The following is a 15589-nucleotide window of genomic DNA, read 5'->3' as shown; positions in this document are numbered from 1 at the left end:
ATCAATTTCACTCCTGGTGCTGGTAAAATGGCAAGTTTTATTATCATCCTGAACCATATGTAACACTGTACACAAAGAACATGGCTGTAGTTTTACTGCACAAGTTCTGGGTATAAGTCGTTCTATTGCGTATAACAGGTGAATTAATTACCAGTAGCACTGAACGTAAACATGACTTTTTTTTCTCAGATAATCTGTTACACACACCACACACTGTGCATACAATCTTTGCACAGCATTGGCTGCTCTAAACAGTAGTCATAGTAGGGAATGACTATACACCAACAAGTGACACCGCCCAGAGTCTCTACAGTACACGATGACCTGTACCAACAAAGTCACACCCAACTCTGCCCAGAGTCTCTACAGTACACGATGACCTGAACCAACAATCACACCCAACTCCGCCCAGAGTCTCTACATGGCACGATGACCTGAACCAACAATCACACCCAACTCCGCCCAGAGTCTCTACAGGGCACGATGACCTGTACCAACAAAGTCACACCCAACTCTGCCCAGCGTCTCTACACGGCATGATGACCTGTACCAACAAAATCACACCCAACTCCGCCCAGTGTCTCTACATGGCACGATGACCTGTACCAACAAAGTCACACCCAACTCTGCCCAGCATCTCTACATGGCACGATGACCTGTACCAATAGTCACACCAAACTCCACCCCGAGTCTCTACAAGGCACAATAAATGACCTGTACCAACAGTCACACCCAACTCTGCCTGGAGTCTCTACAGGGCACAATGACCTGTACCAACAAAGTCACACCCAACTCTGCCTGGAGTCTCTATAGGGCACAATGACCTGTACCAACAAAGTCACACCCAACTCTGCCCAGAGTCTCTATAGGGCACAATGACCTGTACCAACAAAGTCACACCCAACTCTGCCCAGCGTCTCTACACGGCACGATGACCTGTACCAATAGTCACACTAAACTCCACCCTGAGTCTCTACAGGGCACAATAAATGACCTGCACCAACAGTCACACCCAACTCTGCCTGGATTCTCTACAGGGCACAATGACCTGTACCAACAAAGTTACACCCACCCAACTCCACCCAAAATCTCCCCAGGTCTCAGTGACTGACACACCCTGTGAACTTACCCCTCCAGCTGTTGACTTCCTCTTCTGAGGCTGCTTGGCCTCCTTGGGTGGTCTCCCCTTCTGAAAATCATCATCATCATCTGACTAGGATGACAGATGCAGAGATTAATATCAACAAGTGTCCAATACATCATCGTCATCTACACCAACCATGCACAACCTACACACGGAGCTCACAGCTCAGTCTCTTTCATAACAATGAATTCATTCAGAAAATACACAAAGTTATTCCTTCATGCATGGGATGCTTCAAGAGTATGTTTCTGCTGGCATTTTGCTGGTATTTTCAAGACATGTTGATGCTCACGATACCTTTCAGGCTTATAGTCCTTTTGCTCAGAGTTACTTCTCTGACTTTCATTGATCGATCTTCTCTACAATCAATATTAATAACCAATCCTAGTTTAAACTGAAACTGACAAAAACATATTCCCTGATTATAAGAGGATCAAAGAGCACTTGAATTTTATTCTCAACTCCCTAAAGAGAGTACTAGGCACAATATCTTCGATGCCCCAGGAGGTTAACAGCTAAATTATTGCCTTGCCAAATTAGTTAAAACGCATAATTTTCCTATGTGACACACATTAAAACATCATCATTTCAGCTTCAGTAATCATTTCACTGTTTTCAGCTTCAGTAATCATTTCAGCATCAGAAAACATTTCAGCTATAGTAATCCATTTCAGTTTCAGTAATCATTTCAGCTTCAGTCACAGCCCTATACAGGTCACCTCTTACAAGTTACAACAAAGTTCCTGAAAGGGATTTAGAAGTGGGACAAACATGAATAGATGACACTTTACCAAGGAAAGAAACCTGCCAAAATTTCCAGTCAGACCACAGGACCAATGAATGGACAATAATTAATGGTCCTGTCTGTACTTCACTGGTCCCATCAAGCATTTGTAGAGTAATGTAACTACCAATACAAAATACACTTGCCACCAGGACTCGGAGTCAGGACCACTGCAAACTTAGTCCTGATGAATTTTTACTATCAACAGGGGGAATTTTGCACACTGATGATGGACAAGAATTTCTGTATTTTAAAAACAAAACAAAAATGAAAGCAGTTTTCCATAAAATGTGTCATGAATTCAAGTTACAACCACTTCTAATCCTCTTTGCACAGCATGAGTGAGTTTAGTTTTATGCCACACTCAGCAATGTTCCAGCTATATGGCGGCAGTCTTTATATAATGGAGTCTGGGTCAGAAAATCCAGTGATCAACAACATAAGCATCAACCTGTGCCATTGGGAACCGACGACACATATCAACCAAGTCAGCAAGTCTGACCACCCGATCCCATTAGTTGCCTCTTGCGACAAGCAGAGTCGCCTTTTATGGGTTGCTGAAGGCCTATTCTACACCAGACCTTCATGGGTCTGAGAAGTATGAGAACTAAGGGACAGAATATACAGATGAACAACTTCTTTAATACAGTGAGAGCTCTAGCTGAGAGAAGTGAGCAAGTGAGCTAAAATTTAGAGCCACACTGGCAATATTTCAACCATATCATGAGTAAAACAGCAAATATTTCATAATTGTATTTCATAAAATCTGTCGCTAAATGACAGTAAAACAACTGGTGTATCACAGAGATATAAAACTATCATAAAAGTGAACATCATTACAATTTAGGCCAGTACATTCACAACCGAAATAGGCCATAGATCGCCAACAACTGAAGGTAGATCACCATACTAAGGGTGAGTGAGTTTAGTTTTACGTCGCACTCAGCAATATTCCAGCTATATGGCGTCTGTCTGTAAATAATTGTGTCTGGACCCGACAATGCAGTGATCAACAACACGAGCATTGATCTGCGCAATTGGGAACTGATGACATGTCAACCAAGTCAGCGAACCTGAGCACCCAATCCCATTAAGCGGCTCTTACAATAAGCATAGTCGCATTTTATGGCAAGCATGGGTTGCTGAAGGCCTCTTCTACCCCGGACCTTCACGGGTTACCATTCTCAGGACCATGGGACTTACAGTACCATTTCTATCTTCTTATAACACTTGCTGTAAAAAAGACATTGTTCATCTAGACATTGTAACCTTCCTCACTTCAAATCTTCACAAGGCTGTTAACGAGTTCGTACCTGGGCTTTCTTGGCCTTGGCTGGCTTCTCCTTCACCTCCTCTTCCTCGGGTTCTTCCTCCTCTTCTTCCATATCCTCATCATCTTCAGAACTGGTCTGTTACCATGGTAACACAAGGTATGAATTATCAGGATTTAAAATGTTTGAAATGTTGTGTTACACTGAATATGATCAGCTCAAAACCCAGAATTCACTGACAATTGCAAGGCAGCTTAGGTTCATAACATAGTTAAAGAATTTGATCATCTAAGCAGAGATACCAGCCCGAAGTGTTGCAAATAGTAGTTTCAAGGATCAAAATTGGTAGTTGGACCATACAAATAGTAATCTGCTTGAGTGGCATTTTAGATGCTGATGGATAATAGAACAGTATAATACTTTATAGACGACAACTTCTTTATTTCTATGACACGACATTTCGGTATAGCTTAGTATACCGTTTTCAAGCAAAAGTGAAGCAACACAGCACAGAGTCCCGCTATATTATATAAGCTGGTTCTGTGTCGTGTCACTTTACTATTGCTTGAAAACGGTATAAGAAGCCATACCGAAACGTCGCAGAGTACTTTCTACCGTACAAATAGTAATCAACTAAAACCTTAAAATCATGATGGATTCAGAGACAGATAATCAACAGTGAAGTTTTAATTTCCAAATTATGTCTCCTTTTGGTTTTTCTCACATTACCTGAAGTTTAATAAAATTACTTCAAATTTTGTACAATTTCCAGTTCAGTCATAATGAAAGAGTTTCAGACTTAAATTCATAGCAACTATTATAAACTTGTTGCAATGTCTGTCTAAGCCATCAAAACCATCGTCAAAATTCACTGACAGAGACCTGGCATCTAAAATGTTAACATTTGTAATCAGTACCCAAGAAGGCAAACTGCTGAAACACCTATACAGAATTAAGAATAAAGAATTTGTATGTCCATAGAAACACTCCTCATTCTGTAAATTCTACTTGTTAACTCTTACAGGGTTTTACTTTAATACGTATGTTTCAGGGTCCCACAGACTTTTGCTCCTAAATTTTGAGAGGTCCCTGGACTACAAACTGGGATCCCAGACACTCAAATATTACCATTAAAATTAAAAATTAAAGTCTGAATTGTGTAATACTGTTGTAATTCAGTTACTGCTATTTTATTGTGTATCATGATTATCACATTTATACAGTAATTAAATCACAAAGGATACCATAGAACAGCTAGTAGCAGACAGTGATAACTTATTCTTACTAGTTCAAGATAATTACTTTTCCAGCATCCTTGTGAACAGCTGTTAAATTTTGTTGCCTCCATTATTGATTTTGATGAGTATACTAATAGGATGCAGGTATTCACATCCTGTACATCCCTGCTCTAGCTTGTCACCATGAGGCAAGACTACTGAACATGACAAATTGAGTTGGAAAGTCAGCTAATGCAGGCTTCATATAGAAAGGAGCTATGGTTTAACTGAATCAGGTTTCACCCTATTTTCAGATATATTCCAGCAATTTTGCAACAAGGGACCCCAGAAATGGGCTTCACACCTTGTACTGATGTGGGGAATCGAACACAGGTCTTCGCGCATGGCGAGTAAACGCATTAACCACTTAACCATCCCACCACAACCAAGGTCATGGTTTGAACTCAGAAGCACTGCTGTGGTCGGACTCCAAGAGTCCCTCACATAAGGTCCCTTTGCTCACAAGGGCAAAGGTCAAAGTGCATGACTCACCGGTGCTTTAAACTTTACATCAGGGTTGTTTTCGATTTCAAAGAGACCTTCATTAAAACCTTTCCTTGCATGTTTTTTCCCGTACTTTTCCTTGTTCTCTTCATATGGGAAAATATCCTTCGGCAGCAGGAACGCACTGGAAGGACAACAAAGTATGATCAAACATTGTTGCCTCAATTATGAATTTTTTTAATGACTACGATATGCATGACACATTCATTTTTCTGTAATTTAGGTCTGTGTTCAAAGAAGAAAAATCATCACCTACATATTCTTTTCTTCAAACAATGTTGTACGATACATATTTCAAAGCTTTAATCGCATATGCAATGAACTGACTTGAAAATGACATACACACTGTTTCGGACCAAAAGCATGGTCTTCAGAAATGCACATGCTGAAAACATTAGACATGAAGCTTTACTGATACCTCCCTTGTATGTTACCACAAATATCTTAGAGCTAAACTGCATAAAATAAAAACAAAGAAACAATTTATAAACGGGTTGTTTGGATCATGTAGGTTACAAAGTGCTTGGGTTAATTGGGGTCAATTAATGTTCCAAAGAGTGAGTGAGTGAGTTAACATTTATCGTCACATCGGCAATCTTGCAGCCATATCGTGACGAGAACAAGTAATACTGACATTGTAGAATGAATATAAGAAAATAAAACCTTGTTGACAACGAACAGTAAAAATACTAGTAAATATCACAGATATACATTTAAGACTAGTGATTACATCTAAAACAGGTTAACTATAGTGAACAAGACAATATAAAAACAGGCTATGGATTGCTAACAACTGAAGGTAGATCACCATACAGGGGACCATGGGGACTTACATTACTTTTGCTACCTGCATGGAACCCAGCTGGATTTACACCATCCCCTCAGTCGCTAGCAATTTAGGCACATATAGCCATACATTTAAAAGAACACATATACTACGATTAAAAGAGCGGACTGTTTGAATTTACTTTGAACGTTTGTGGACTTACGTACCCTCTCAGGAGGACAATAATTTTACAGTACTTTAACCCCCCTCGAGGATACAGCCACGAACAATCTTAGTTACTAATTCAAAATTCCAATCATAAAATATTTATCTATTTACAATTCATTTAACAAATCTAATTCTTTTAAAAATGCAATAATTAAATGACCACTGTTATTGTTAATAAGATCCTTCATAGTTCGGGATTTAAAATAGTTATCCCTTGTGATGGAATATTCAACACAGTCAAGCAAAACATGCTTGACCGTGATTATTTCATCACAAGGGATGCAGAACGGAGGATCCTCACCTTTCAATAAGTATTCATGAGTATATCTCGTATGGCCAATACGACATCGTCGCAAGATGACCTCTTCAAACCTGGACTGACGACCCAAGTAGGTATAACCAATATAGGGTTTTATTGCATGTAATTTATTGATACCCACTTGGGTGTCCCACTTCCTCTGCATCAGATCACGGATATACGCTCTAATTGCACCTTTATAATCAGAGTATGGAATATGAAGTGGTGTCACAGATTAATGTTCCAAAGAAAACTGACTTACGTTTCATGTGTACCGTAAAAGAAAATTGGATATTTTCCTTTAGGGGGTTTAACTGCGCCATCAGGGAGTTCATCAATCTGAAATACAAAAAAAAGTATCAACATCTGGCTGTCCTCACAAAAATACACTGGATGTAATTACTTTACTTACAACCGGGAAAATGTTCAGTTTGTTGACCACACATTCTTTATGAAATTCGCGAATGTTCAAATGCCACGGTTATTTGTTTATACAACAGCAAAATAAAATGAAAAAAAACTACTATGAAATACAGTTTATAACGTAAACGAATTTCTCACGATATGTGCATGATAAAAGTTGTATTTGCTAATGACAACCTATTTGGAGTAGTCAGGTGGAGTGTCCAAGAATAAAAGTGCCTGTCACAGGTCGAATGACAAAATTTAAAGACACCTGGACGGGTCGAATCTAGAGACCGCATGTCCACTTCACACGTGGTGTCAACCAACAGGAAGTCCCTTGCGACATGGAAGATCATTTCCGTTTTTAGAAACTTACCCTCGCTGGCCAATGTGGGTAGCCTTTCATCTTGGCAAATATTTTATCACCTGGCTTGTACTCTTTCCCTGCCATGGCGAATGTCAATGAAGTATCAGTCACTCAAAAATGCGTTTCACGCAGAAAGATAAGAATTAAAACACAGCCGAGACATCGTCACGAAAACGGAGGTGGGCGCCAGGAATGCCTTTTGAACATATATGCGATCTTCCTGCCATATCGCGAGAATCCGATGACAATAATTCTTTCCTCATGTACAAGAAGTTCTTTCCTTGCAATAAGTCCTCATAAAATCCGATTGATGAATCTATTAGTGGAAATTTGGTCAACACTCCGCTTTGTGTGCCGCCATTTTCCTTACATTCTAAATCTCGCGTGAACGAACGAGATGGGTTATTCTTGGCGCGAAATGATTTCAATGAGAAAATCTGACCTACTTTGTCTCTATTTTTAGATCAGGGATATCCCTTTTCGGCTGGGACAATGTCGTCGGTGATCCGTGATGCTTTGTCTGTCATCTGCGCGCCATCTATTGGTTTGGTCGAGTTTCTTTGTGCAATATCCTGCCGAACGACGGTCATGAGCGTTGTCTGGTAATTCAGCATCTTTCGAGCTGCGATGTAGAAAAATATGCGAAAGTTTGAAAAACATCTTAAACAATATAATCTTTTACCTTAAAGACATTCAAAACGTTATATGGTCACAGCCAATGCATAGTTGCACTCTATTTCATTCTTTAAATTATCCCCACTTATTGCTACCGGGTACCCATTCACGGCTTGGTAAACAGTCGGTTGCATGAGAAGACGCCAGTGAATCGTGTTTGTTGTTACTTCCAAGAAGCATAACTGCGTCAACAGTTACCACAGCAGACCTTCATCCACAGAGGGGTTCAAGCGTTCGTTCGTCACTCCGAAGACGGGTTCGAATTCTCATATGGTTTGAAGTGCTATATGACAGAAACGTGAAGATACAGGTTAGAATTGATCTTTAGCAGCCGCACAATTGTGTTCTTACGAAAGGAGCGATTATAGTTTTACGCCGCCATTATCAAGACTCCACCAACATGACGGCGGGAGAGACTCATCCTCGATATACTGTGCTGTGAATGTGACGCAGTCACACAAGCTCCGCCTACTGATGAATATTAATACTTTCTGTGCACTTAAGACCATTGTGCACTTAATGGCATCACATACGTTCCGATAACACTCTACTATACCCTGGACGCATCTACGGCTCAGCCCGATGATCTTATTACCCTTTCCTGACTCCGCATTCTCGCAGATTGAAAATGAGGAAAATGCCGTGGATATTTGGTACTTTATCAACTTGTGTTGATATATTTGATATCAGTCTTGCGGTACTACACTGCATTAAAATACAGTGTGCTTTCTGTTGGGTTTTTTTGGGGGGTTTTTGTGTGTTTGATTTTTGTTTTTTGGGTTTTTTTAAGTTGTTTGTTTTTTGGGGTTTTTTTTTTTTGTTTTTTTGTTTTGTTTTGGTTTTTGTTGTTGTTGTTGTTTTTTGGTTTGAACATATTTTTCATACAGCGGCGATGGAGTGATTAAGGTTTAGTTGTTTTATTACGAGTTGTGTGTTACATTCCTGCTTGACAACAGCACTGGAATCTGTATCGATACATTATCGATAACAACTTGTCGCGTAATACAAAAGTTGTTATCCACAATGTTTGCCAATTTTGTACTTCCCAGCTCCTAGAATGCCACTCAAACAACTATTCAAAGTATTTAAACTTATTTTACGTTGTCGTGCTATAACTGCTGACTGCCAAGTGAATAACCAACTACAAGACCTCTTGTCTTTTGGAGGTGGATTGCTCGAAATAATAATATTTCACTTCGCTTCCCTGAAACCGCTACTGTGAGTTACTGGCAGTCAGGTGTGATAACACACCTGTTGTGTCATGGAAAACTATCATCATTATTGTTATCATTGCGTCATCAACCCGAGTGTCATGATCGTGCACACTAGGTGTGATGACGGATGGTGTTGTTATAGCAGCTGGTGAACAGTTGGTAGCGATGTCAGTTATACCAGCTTTACATCTCCGACTGATTCAAAACAGCCAACTTTACACCACAAAATAGCACAGACAAAATTCACAATAATAAAAAGAATAAAAATGAAGCGATATCACAACACTGGGCCCTTTTCCGAGAGAGAGAGAGAGAGAGAGAGAGAGAAAGAGAGAGAGAGAGAGAGACGGTGAAGGTGGGGTGGGTGGGTGGTGGTTGTAGGGAGTCATGAGGGAGAAGAAGGGAGAGAGAGGGGTACAAATATTTCCAGGTGAGAGATGCAAGCCAGGTAATTAGCGTTAGCCACTGAAGTGCTGTATTACATTTGTTTGTTAACAGACCATATTGCAGGATATTCTTAATGCATCAGCTGTAACAACTGTAATAGCTTCACCACTGCGTGAAACTGCATACAAAACATGCACACGTGTAGATAGTGAGATGCAGTATCTGCATAATGCTCCATGGTTAACTGGCTGTTCACAAAGTTCATTTTCACATGTTGTAGTCTCTTCTCTAAATCCCGATATTTCTTGTTCTTGTATTTCAGTCTCCAGGAGGACTGGAGCTGGATGATCTTTGTTTCAGTTTCAGCTTGCAGTCTCTGCAGAGTTGCTAAGTGGTAGATCAAGTTAAAGATCAAGTTAATCTCACCAGTTGAGCACTTTTTCGAATCCTCCAAAAATTCACATAATACCATATGAATGCATCTCGCTTTAATACAAATGGCATTAGTCTCACCAATTGAGCATTTTGGAGCAGCATTTTGTTGATACAGACTACGGTTCATCTGGACTAAGTGCTATCAATACACTAACCCCAGTCAGCCAAATCCCACTCTAGCTATGTGAGAGACCTGTTTTTACAGAATCTAGCTAAGTGTGAGAGACCTGTTTTTACAGAATCTAGCTAAGTGTGAGAGAGCTGTTTTTACAGAATATATCTAAGTGTGAGAGAGCTGTTTTTACAGAATATATCTAAGTGTGAGAGACCTGTTTTTACAGAATATATCTAAGTGTGAGAGACCTGTTTTTACAGAATATATCTAAGTGTGAGAGACCTGTTTTTACAGAATCTAGCTAAGTGTGAGAGACCTGTTTTTACAGAATCTAGCTAAGTGTGAGAGACCTGTTTTTACAGAATATATCTAAGTGTGAGAGAGCTGTTTTTACAGAATATATCTAAGTGTGAGAGAGCTGTTTTTACAGAATATATCTAAGTGTGAGAGACCTGTTTTTACAGAATCTAGCTAAGTGTGAGAGACCTGTTTTTACAGAATCTAGCTAAGTGTGAGAGACCTGTTTTTACAGAATATATCTAAGTGTGAGAGAGCTGTTTTTACAGAATATATCTAAGTGTGAGAGACCTGTTTTTACAGAATCTAGCTATGTGAGAGAGCTGTTTTTACAGAATCTAGCTAAGTGTGAAAGAGCTATTTTTACAGAATATATCTAAGTGTGAGAGAGCTGTTTTTACAGAATATATCTAAGTGTGAGAGACCTGATTTTACAGAATATATCTAAGTGTGAGAGACCTGTTTCTACAGAATATATCTAAGTGTGAGAGACCTGTTTTTACAGAATATATCTAAGTGTGAGAGAGCTGTTTTTACAGAATATATCTAAGTGTGAGAGAGCTGTTTTTACAGAATATATCTAAGTGTGAGAGACCTGTTTTTACAGAATCTAGCTAAGTGTGAGAGACCTGTTTTTACAGAATCTAGCTAAGTGTGAGAGACCTGTTTTTACAGAATATATCTAAGTGTGAGAGAGCTGTTTTTACAGAATATATCTAAGTGTGAGAGACCTGTTTTTACAGAATCTAGCTATGTGAGAGAGCTGTTTTTACAGAATCTAGCTAAGTGTGAAAGAGCTATTTTTACAGAATATATCTAAGTGTGAGAGAGCTGTTTTTACAGAATATATCTAAGTGTGAGAGACCTGATTTTACAGAATATATCTAAGTGTGAGAGACCTGTTTCTACAGAATATATCTAAGTGTGAGAGACCTGTTTTTACAGAATATATCTAAGTGTGAGAGACCTGTTTTTACAGAATATATCTAAGTGTGAGAGACCTGTTTTTACAGAATCTAGCTAAGTGTGAGAGACCTGTTTTTACAGAATCTAGCTAAGTGTGAGAGACCTGTTTTTACAGAATCTAGCTAAGTGTGAGAGAGCTGTTTTTACAGAATCTAGCTAAGTGTGAGAGACCTGTTTTTACAGAATATATCTAAGTGTGAGAGACCTGTTTTTACAGAATCTAGCTATGTGAGAGAGCTGTTTTTACAGAATCTAGCTAAGTGTGAAAGAGCTGTTTTTACAGAATATATCTAAGTGTGAGAGAGCTGTTTTTACAGAATATATCTAAGTGTGAGAGACCTGTTTTTACAGAATATATCTAAGTGTGAGAGACCTGTTTTTACAGAATATATCTAAGTGTGAGAGACCTGATTTTACAGAATATATCTAAGTGTGAGAGACCTGTTTCTACAGAATATATCTAAGTGTGAGAGACCTGTTTTTACAGAATATATCTAAGTGTGAGAGACCTGTTTTTACAGAATATATCTAAGTGTGAGAGACCTGTTTTTACAGAATATATCTAAGCGTGAGAGAGCTGTTTTTACAGAATCTAGCTAAGTGTGAGAGAGCTGTTTTTACAGAATATATCTAAGTGTGAGAGAGCTGTTTTTACAGAATATATCTAAGTGTGAGAGAGCTGTTTTTACAGAATATATCTAAGTGTGAGAGACCTGTTTTTACAGAATCTAGCTAAATGTGAGGACACCCTCCGTACGGAGTTATATGGGACGGTGTATTTACAGGTATTTACAGATGACTACACTAAATATTCTCGATAAAACCTATTTCGCACATGTTATTTATATAAAACATATATCTGAAAATACCGTGGCAGGTTTTAGCATTTTCAACAACAAAAAAATTCTCGTAAAAAACCATTTTACTTAATATATGTTATGTTCATAAAATCAAGACAAGTTCTTACACAGTTATCAGTTAGATGTGATATGCCTGACAAGCGAGATATATCCCGATAAAACCGACTTCCCCAAAGACAGACCGCTTGAATCAGCACATTTTATGGTTGCTTGCACAATGCTTCACTTTTATACAACATAAAATTATACTATCTCGAAAAAGAAACGTATAGGCGATTTGTATTTCTAAAACTCTATTCATGGCCTACTGTGTTCTAGCAATCACCAAGATATGTAACAAAAGCGTTGATAACATGATTGTACACAAATGCACAAGTCAAAATCGATTTTACCTGAAAATGTTGATTTTGGTGCAGCGGCTCATTGCAACCTCACAGGTACAACAAATGGCCGTCCCCGTACGGACAGACCTCGAGTTGCCACTGCAGCCGAAGATGGACACATCCGGGTACTACATGTACATGATCGTACTGCCACGGGTGACAGCAAAGCAGCCAAAAGTTCATGCACTGAAGTCTGTCTGAGGACGAGTTATACATGTTTCAAAATACAACATTTTAGCAACAGACTTCTCGTCTATGCGTTTCCTTTTTGGGATAATATAGTATACATACAAACGGTATGACAGGTGAAATATTCCTGGAGCAAGTTACATACATGCATTTAGTTATTGCAGTTATTTCCTAGACATAGCCATGATCATTTTACAAAAATCAGTCCCTCCTGGATTCTGCGGTTGCAGAAAAAGTCGCGGAATTTACCTTGCCATGCAAAAAAACGTCTGGTCCGCGGAAAACGCATTTTCGTGCCGAATCCGTGCAGAATTTGCCACTTTTGTGCCGCGGAATTTGCTTATTTGAAAAACTGTAAAAACTGACTCAGCCGAAACGAAAAGTAATGTCGAAAGTAGGATTGGTTACACATTGAAAGGACTGACATATTTATTGTGATAACATTTTCAAAATAATCATGATTAAAGATAATAATTATGATTAATTAATAAAACGATTTTCAGGCATCTTTCTGCCCATATTAGGTGAATTTGACACGGCAATTACATTCTCAAAATCGATCATTTTGTAAATTAGGTATATGTTTGCAAGAAACCGGAAGTTATTCGTCTGCATCAAAGTTACGATTGGGAGGAGAAAAATAACTTACAGCGAGTGTTTAATTCTCAAACACAGAAAAAGGTGTTGGTTCTTTGTCATTTAACTCAAGACGTGATGTGTACTGTCGACTTGACTTTATATCTGTGTTTAGAATTAAACCATGAAGGTCTGTGTAATGTTTGTGTTGTTTTTTTTTCTAAATGTTGTAACCGCAGAATGTTTCGCAGAATATTGAAAAATGGAAAGCAGAATTTGCTTAAATTTGCCGCGGAATTCTGAAAAATTTGCCGCGGAATCCAGGAGGGACTGAAAAATGAAAGTGTTCTTAAAGTTCCCAGCTTACTGGGGTTAAATCTGATATTCATTTTAAACACATTTGGTCTAATATAATGATACTACTGAATATACTTTTTCTCACTTTCTAATTCTGATTTCATTGCCATTGCCCGAACCTTCGATTCCACCCAACGACTAAGTGTTCCCACAGTGGCCTCTCTGTCCTCATTTTGTCACCCCCCTGAAAATATGCAAGAGCTTTTGTGTTTATAGTGGGAGAGTGAGTTTAGTTTTACGTCGCACCCAGCCATATTCCAGCTATATGGTGGCGGTCTGTAAATAATCGAGGCTGGACCAGGCGATCCAGTGATCAACAGCATGTGCATCAATCTGCGTAATTGCGAACCGATGACATGTGTCAACCAAGAGAAAGAGAAGGGGGGGGGGGGGGGGGGGGATAGAGTGGGAGGGAGTGAGAGGGGGGAGAAGATAGACAGACAGACATACAGAGAGAGAGGGGGAGGTACAAATAAATGTATAGTATACATTGTACAACATCAATGTAAGGGTCACTCCGTACGAAGTTATTAGGGACGGTATATTTACAGTTGACAACATTAAATAAGTCTGGATAAAACCTATTTCGTAAATGTTATTTATACAAAACATACTTTGTCAGTTTGAAAATACTACGGCAGGTTTTGGCACTTTCAGGAAATAAATTTTCATAAGACAAGATAAAAGCATTTTTCTGAATATTGGTTATGTTCATTAAATCCAGACAAGTTCTAAAACAGTTATCAATAAGAAGTGACTGGGCTGACATGCGAGATACATACATCCCCATAAACAGACTTCCTCCAAAGACTGACCGCTTAAAACAACAGATTTTATGGTTGGTTGCATAAGGCTTCACTTTTAAGAAATGCATAGGCGATTTGTATTTCTAAAAATCTATTCATTGCCTTTTGTGTGAACAATCGTCAAGATATGTAACAAAAACGTGGATAACATGATTTTACACAACTGCACAAGTGAAAATCGATTTTACCTGAAAATGATGCTGCCATTCATTCTACTTTACCCCCTGGCACCTCCTATTGTTCTTTATGACTGCTCCTGTTGTTCTTCGTGACTGCTCCTGTTGTTCTTCACGACTGCTCCTGTTGTTCTTCATGACTGCTCCTGTTGTTCTTCATGGCTTCTGCTGTTGTTCTTCATGACTGCTCCTGTTGTTCTTCATGACTGCTCCTGTTGTTCGTAAGAGGCGACTAACGGGATCGGGTGGTCAGACTCACTGACTTGGTTGACACATGTCATCGCTTCCCAATTACGCATGTTGCTTCATCCGTGGTCGTATTATATACAGGGTATATGATTTATCCTCAATTTTGAAGGGTGTAGAAGGGGGTTGCATTATACGCGGGGTCGCGTTATACTCGGGTATACACGGTATATATGCTCATGATGTTGATCACTGGATTGTCTTGTCCAGACACGATTTTACTACGGATGGCCGTCATATACCTGGAATATTTATGAGTGCGTAAAACTAAACTCACTCACTCCCCTTCATCTCCTGACAGTCCTTACACGAATGGTGAACTTTTGTGAAACTCAGTGAGTTTTATAGTTCTTAAGACTAGAACAGTTTCTTCGTGATTCGTGATCTCGACACATATATTTAGCAATAATTAGTGTCGGCGAAGATTTAGACTTCAGTCTGTGGACGGTGTCAAAGGTCTCTGAGGATGTATCTGTTATCTTAAGTTTGTCAAATATGAAATATCGCACGTGATCTTGGGATTGAGGTGGAGACTCCCTAACGTTACCAGGAATACCGAAAAAATGTAGGTTGTTTTTTTCGAGAATATGCTTCAGGTCTTTCAAGAGAATCCTCAAGTTCTTGTATTCGGATATTTTGATCCTCAACAAGACTCCTGGTTTCTAGTCCGTCCCTTTTCAAGTCAGCAACACCCGCGTCCAGTTTACCTAGACGTGTATCCACTTTCTTAGATAAATCAGACATTTCTGTCTGATTTAGGGATTTCTGTCTGATTTCTGTCTTAGGGAAGCAATGTTCTTGTTCAGCTCCACAATTTGCTGTGTAAGTTCCCACAAAGCAAGAGCAGTATTGTTAGTGTCATC

At 39.1% G+C, this 15589-nt stretch overlaps 1 protein-coding gene across 2 annotated transcripts in view; it reads right to left on the bottom strand.

Annotated features, from left to right (window-relative positions):
• The window catches only part of LOC137260472 (hepatoma-derived growth factor-related protein 2-like), a 45026-nt gene extending 37593 nt beyond the window's left edge, over positions 1-7433 (bottom strand). The window contains exons 1-5 of one of the 2 annotated variants that reach the window (XM_067798139.1): positions 7054-7433; positions 6535-6611; positions 4969-5104; positions 3242-3337; positions 1130-1189 (exon numbers count right to left, since the gene is read on the bottom strand). In XM_067798139.1, the coding sequence (XP_067654240.1) occupies positions 1130-1189; positions 3242-3337; positions 4969-5104; positions 6535-6611; positions 7054-7128 (444 nt within the window). In that variant the 5' untranslated portion in view covers positions 7129-7433. Of the gene's footprint in view, positions 1-1129; positions 1214-3241; positions 3338-4968; positions 5105-6534; positions 6612-7053 lie in introns of both variants that reach the window. The other variant, XM_067798138.1, reaches the window with a different exon arrangement.
• Positions 7434-15589: the final 8156 nt, after the last annotated feature.

This window comes from Haliotis asinina, chromosome 13 (genome assembly GCF_037392515.1).
Source record: "Haliotis asinina isolate JCU_RB_2024 chromosome 13, JCU_Hal_asi_v2, whole genome shotgun sequence".
Taxonomy (NCBI): domain Eukaryota; kingdom Metazoa; phylum Mollusca; class Gastropoda; order Lepetellida; family Haliotidae; genus Haliotis; species Haliotis asinina.
The sequence above is the reverse complement of the archived record's forward strand: the minus strand, read 5'-3'. Positions and strand labels throughout refer to the sequence as shown.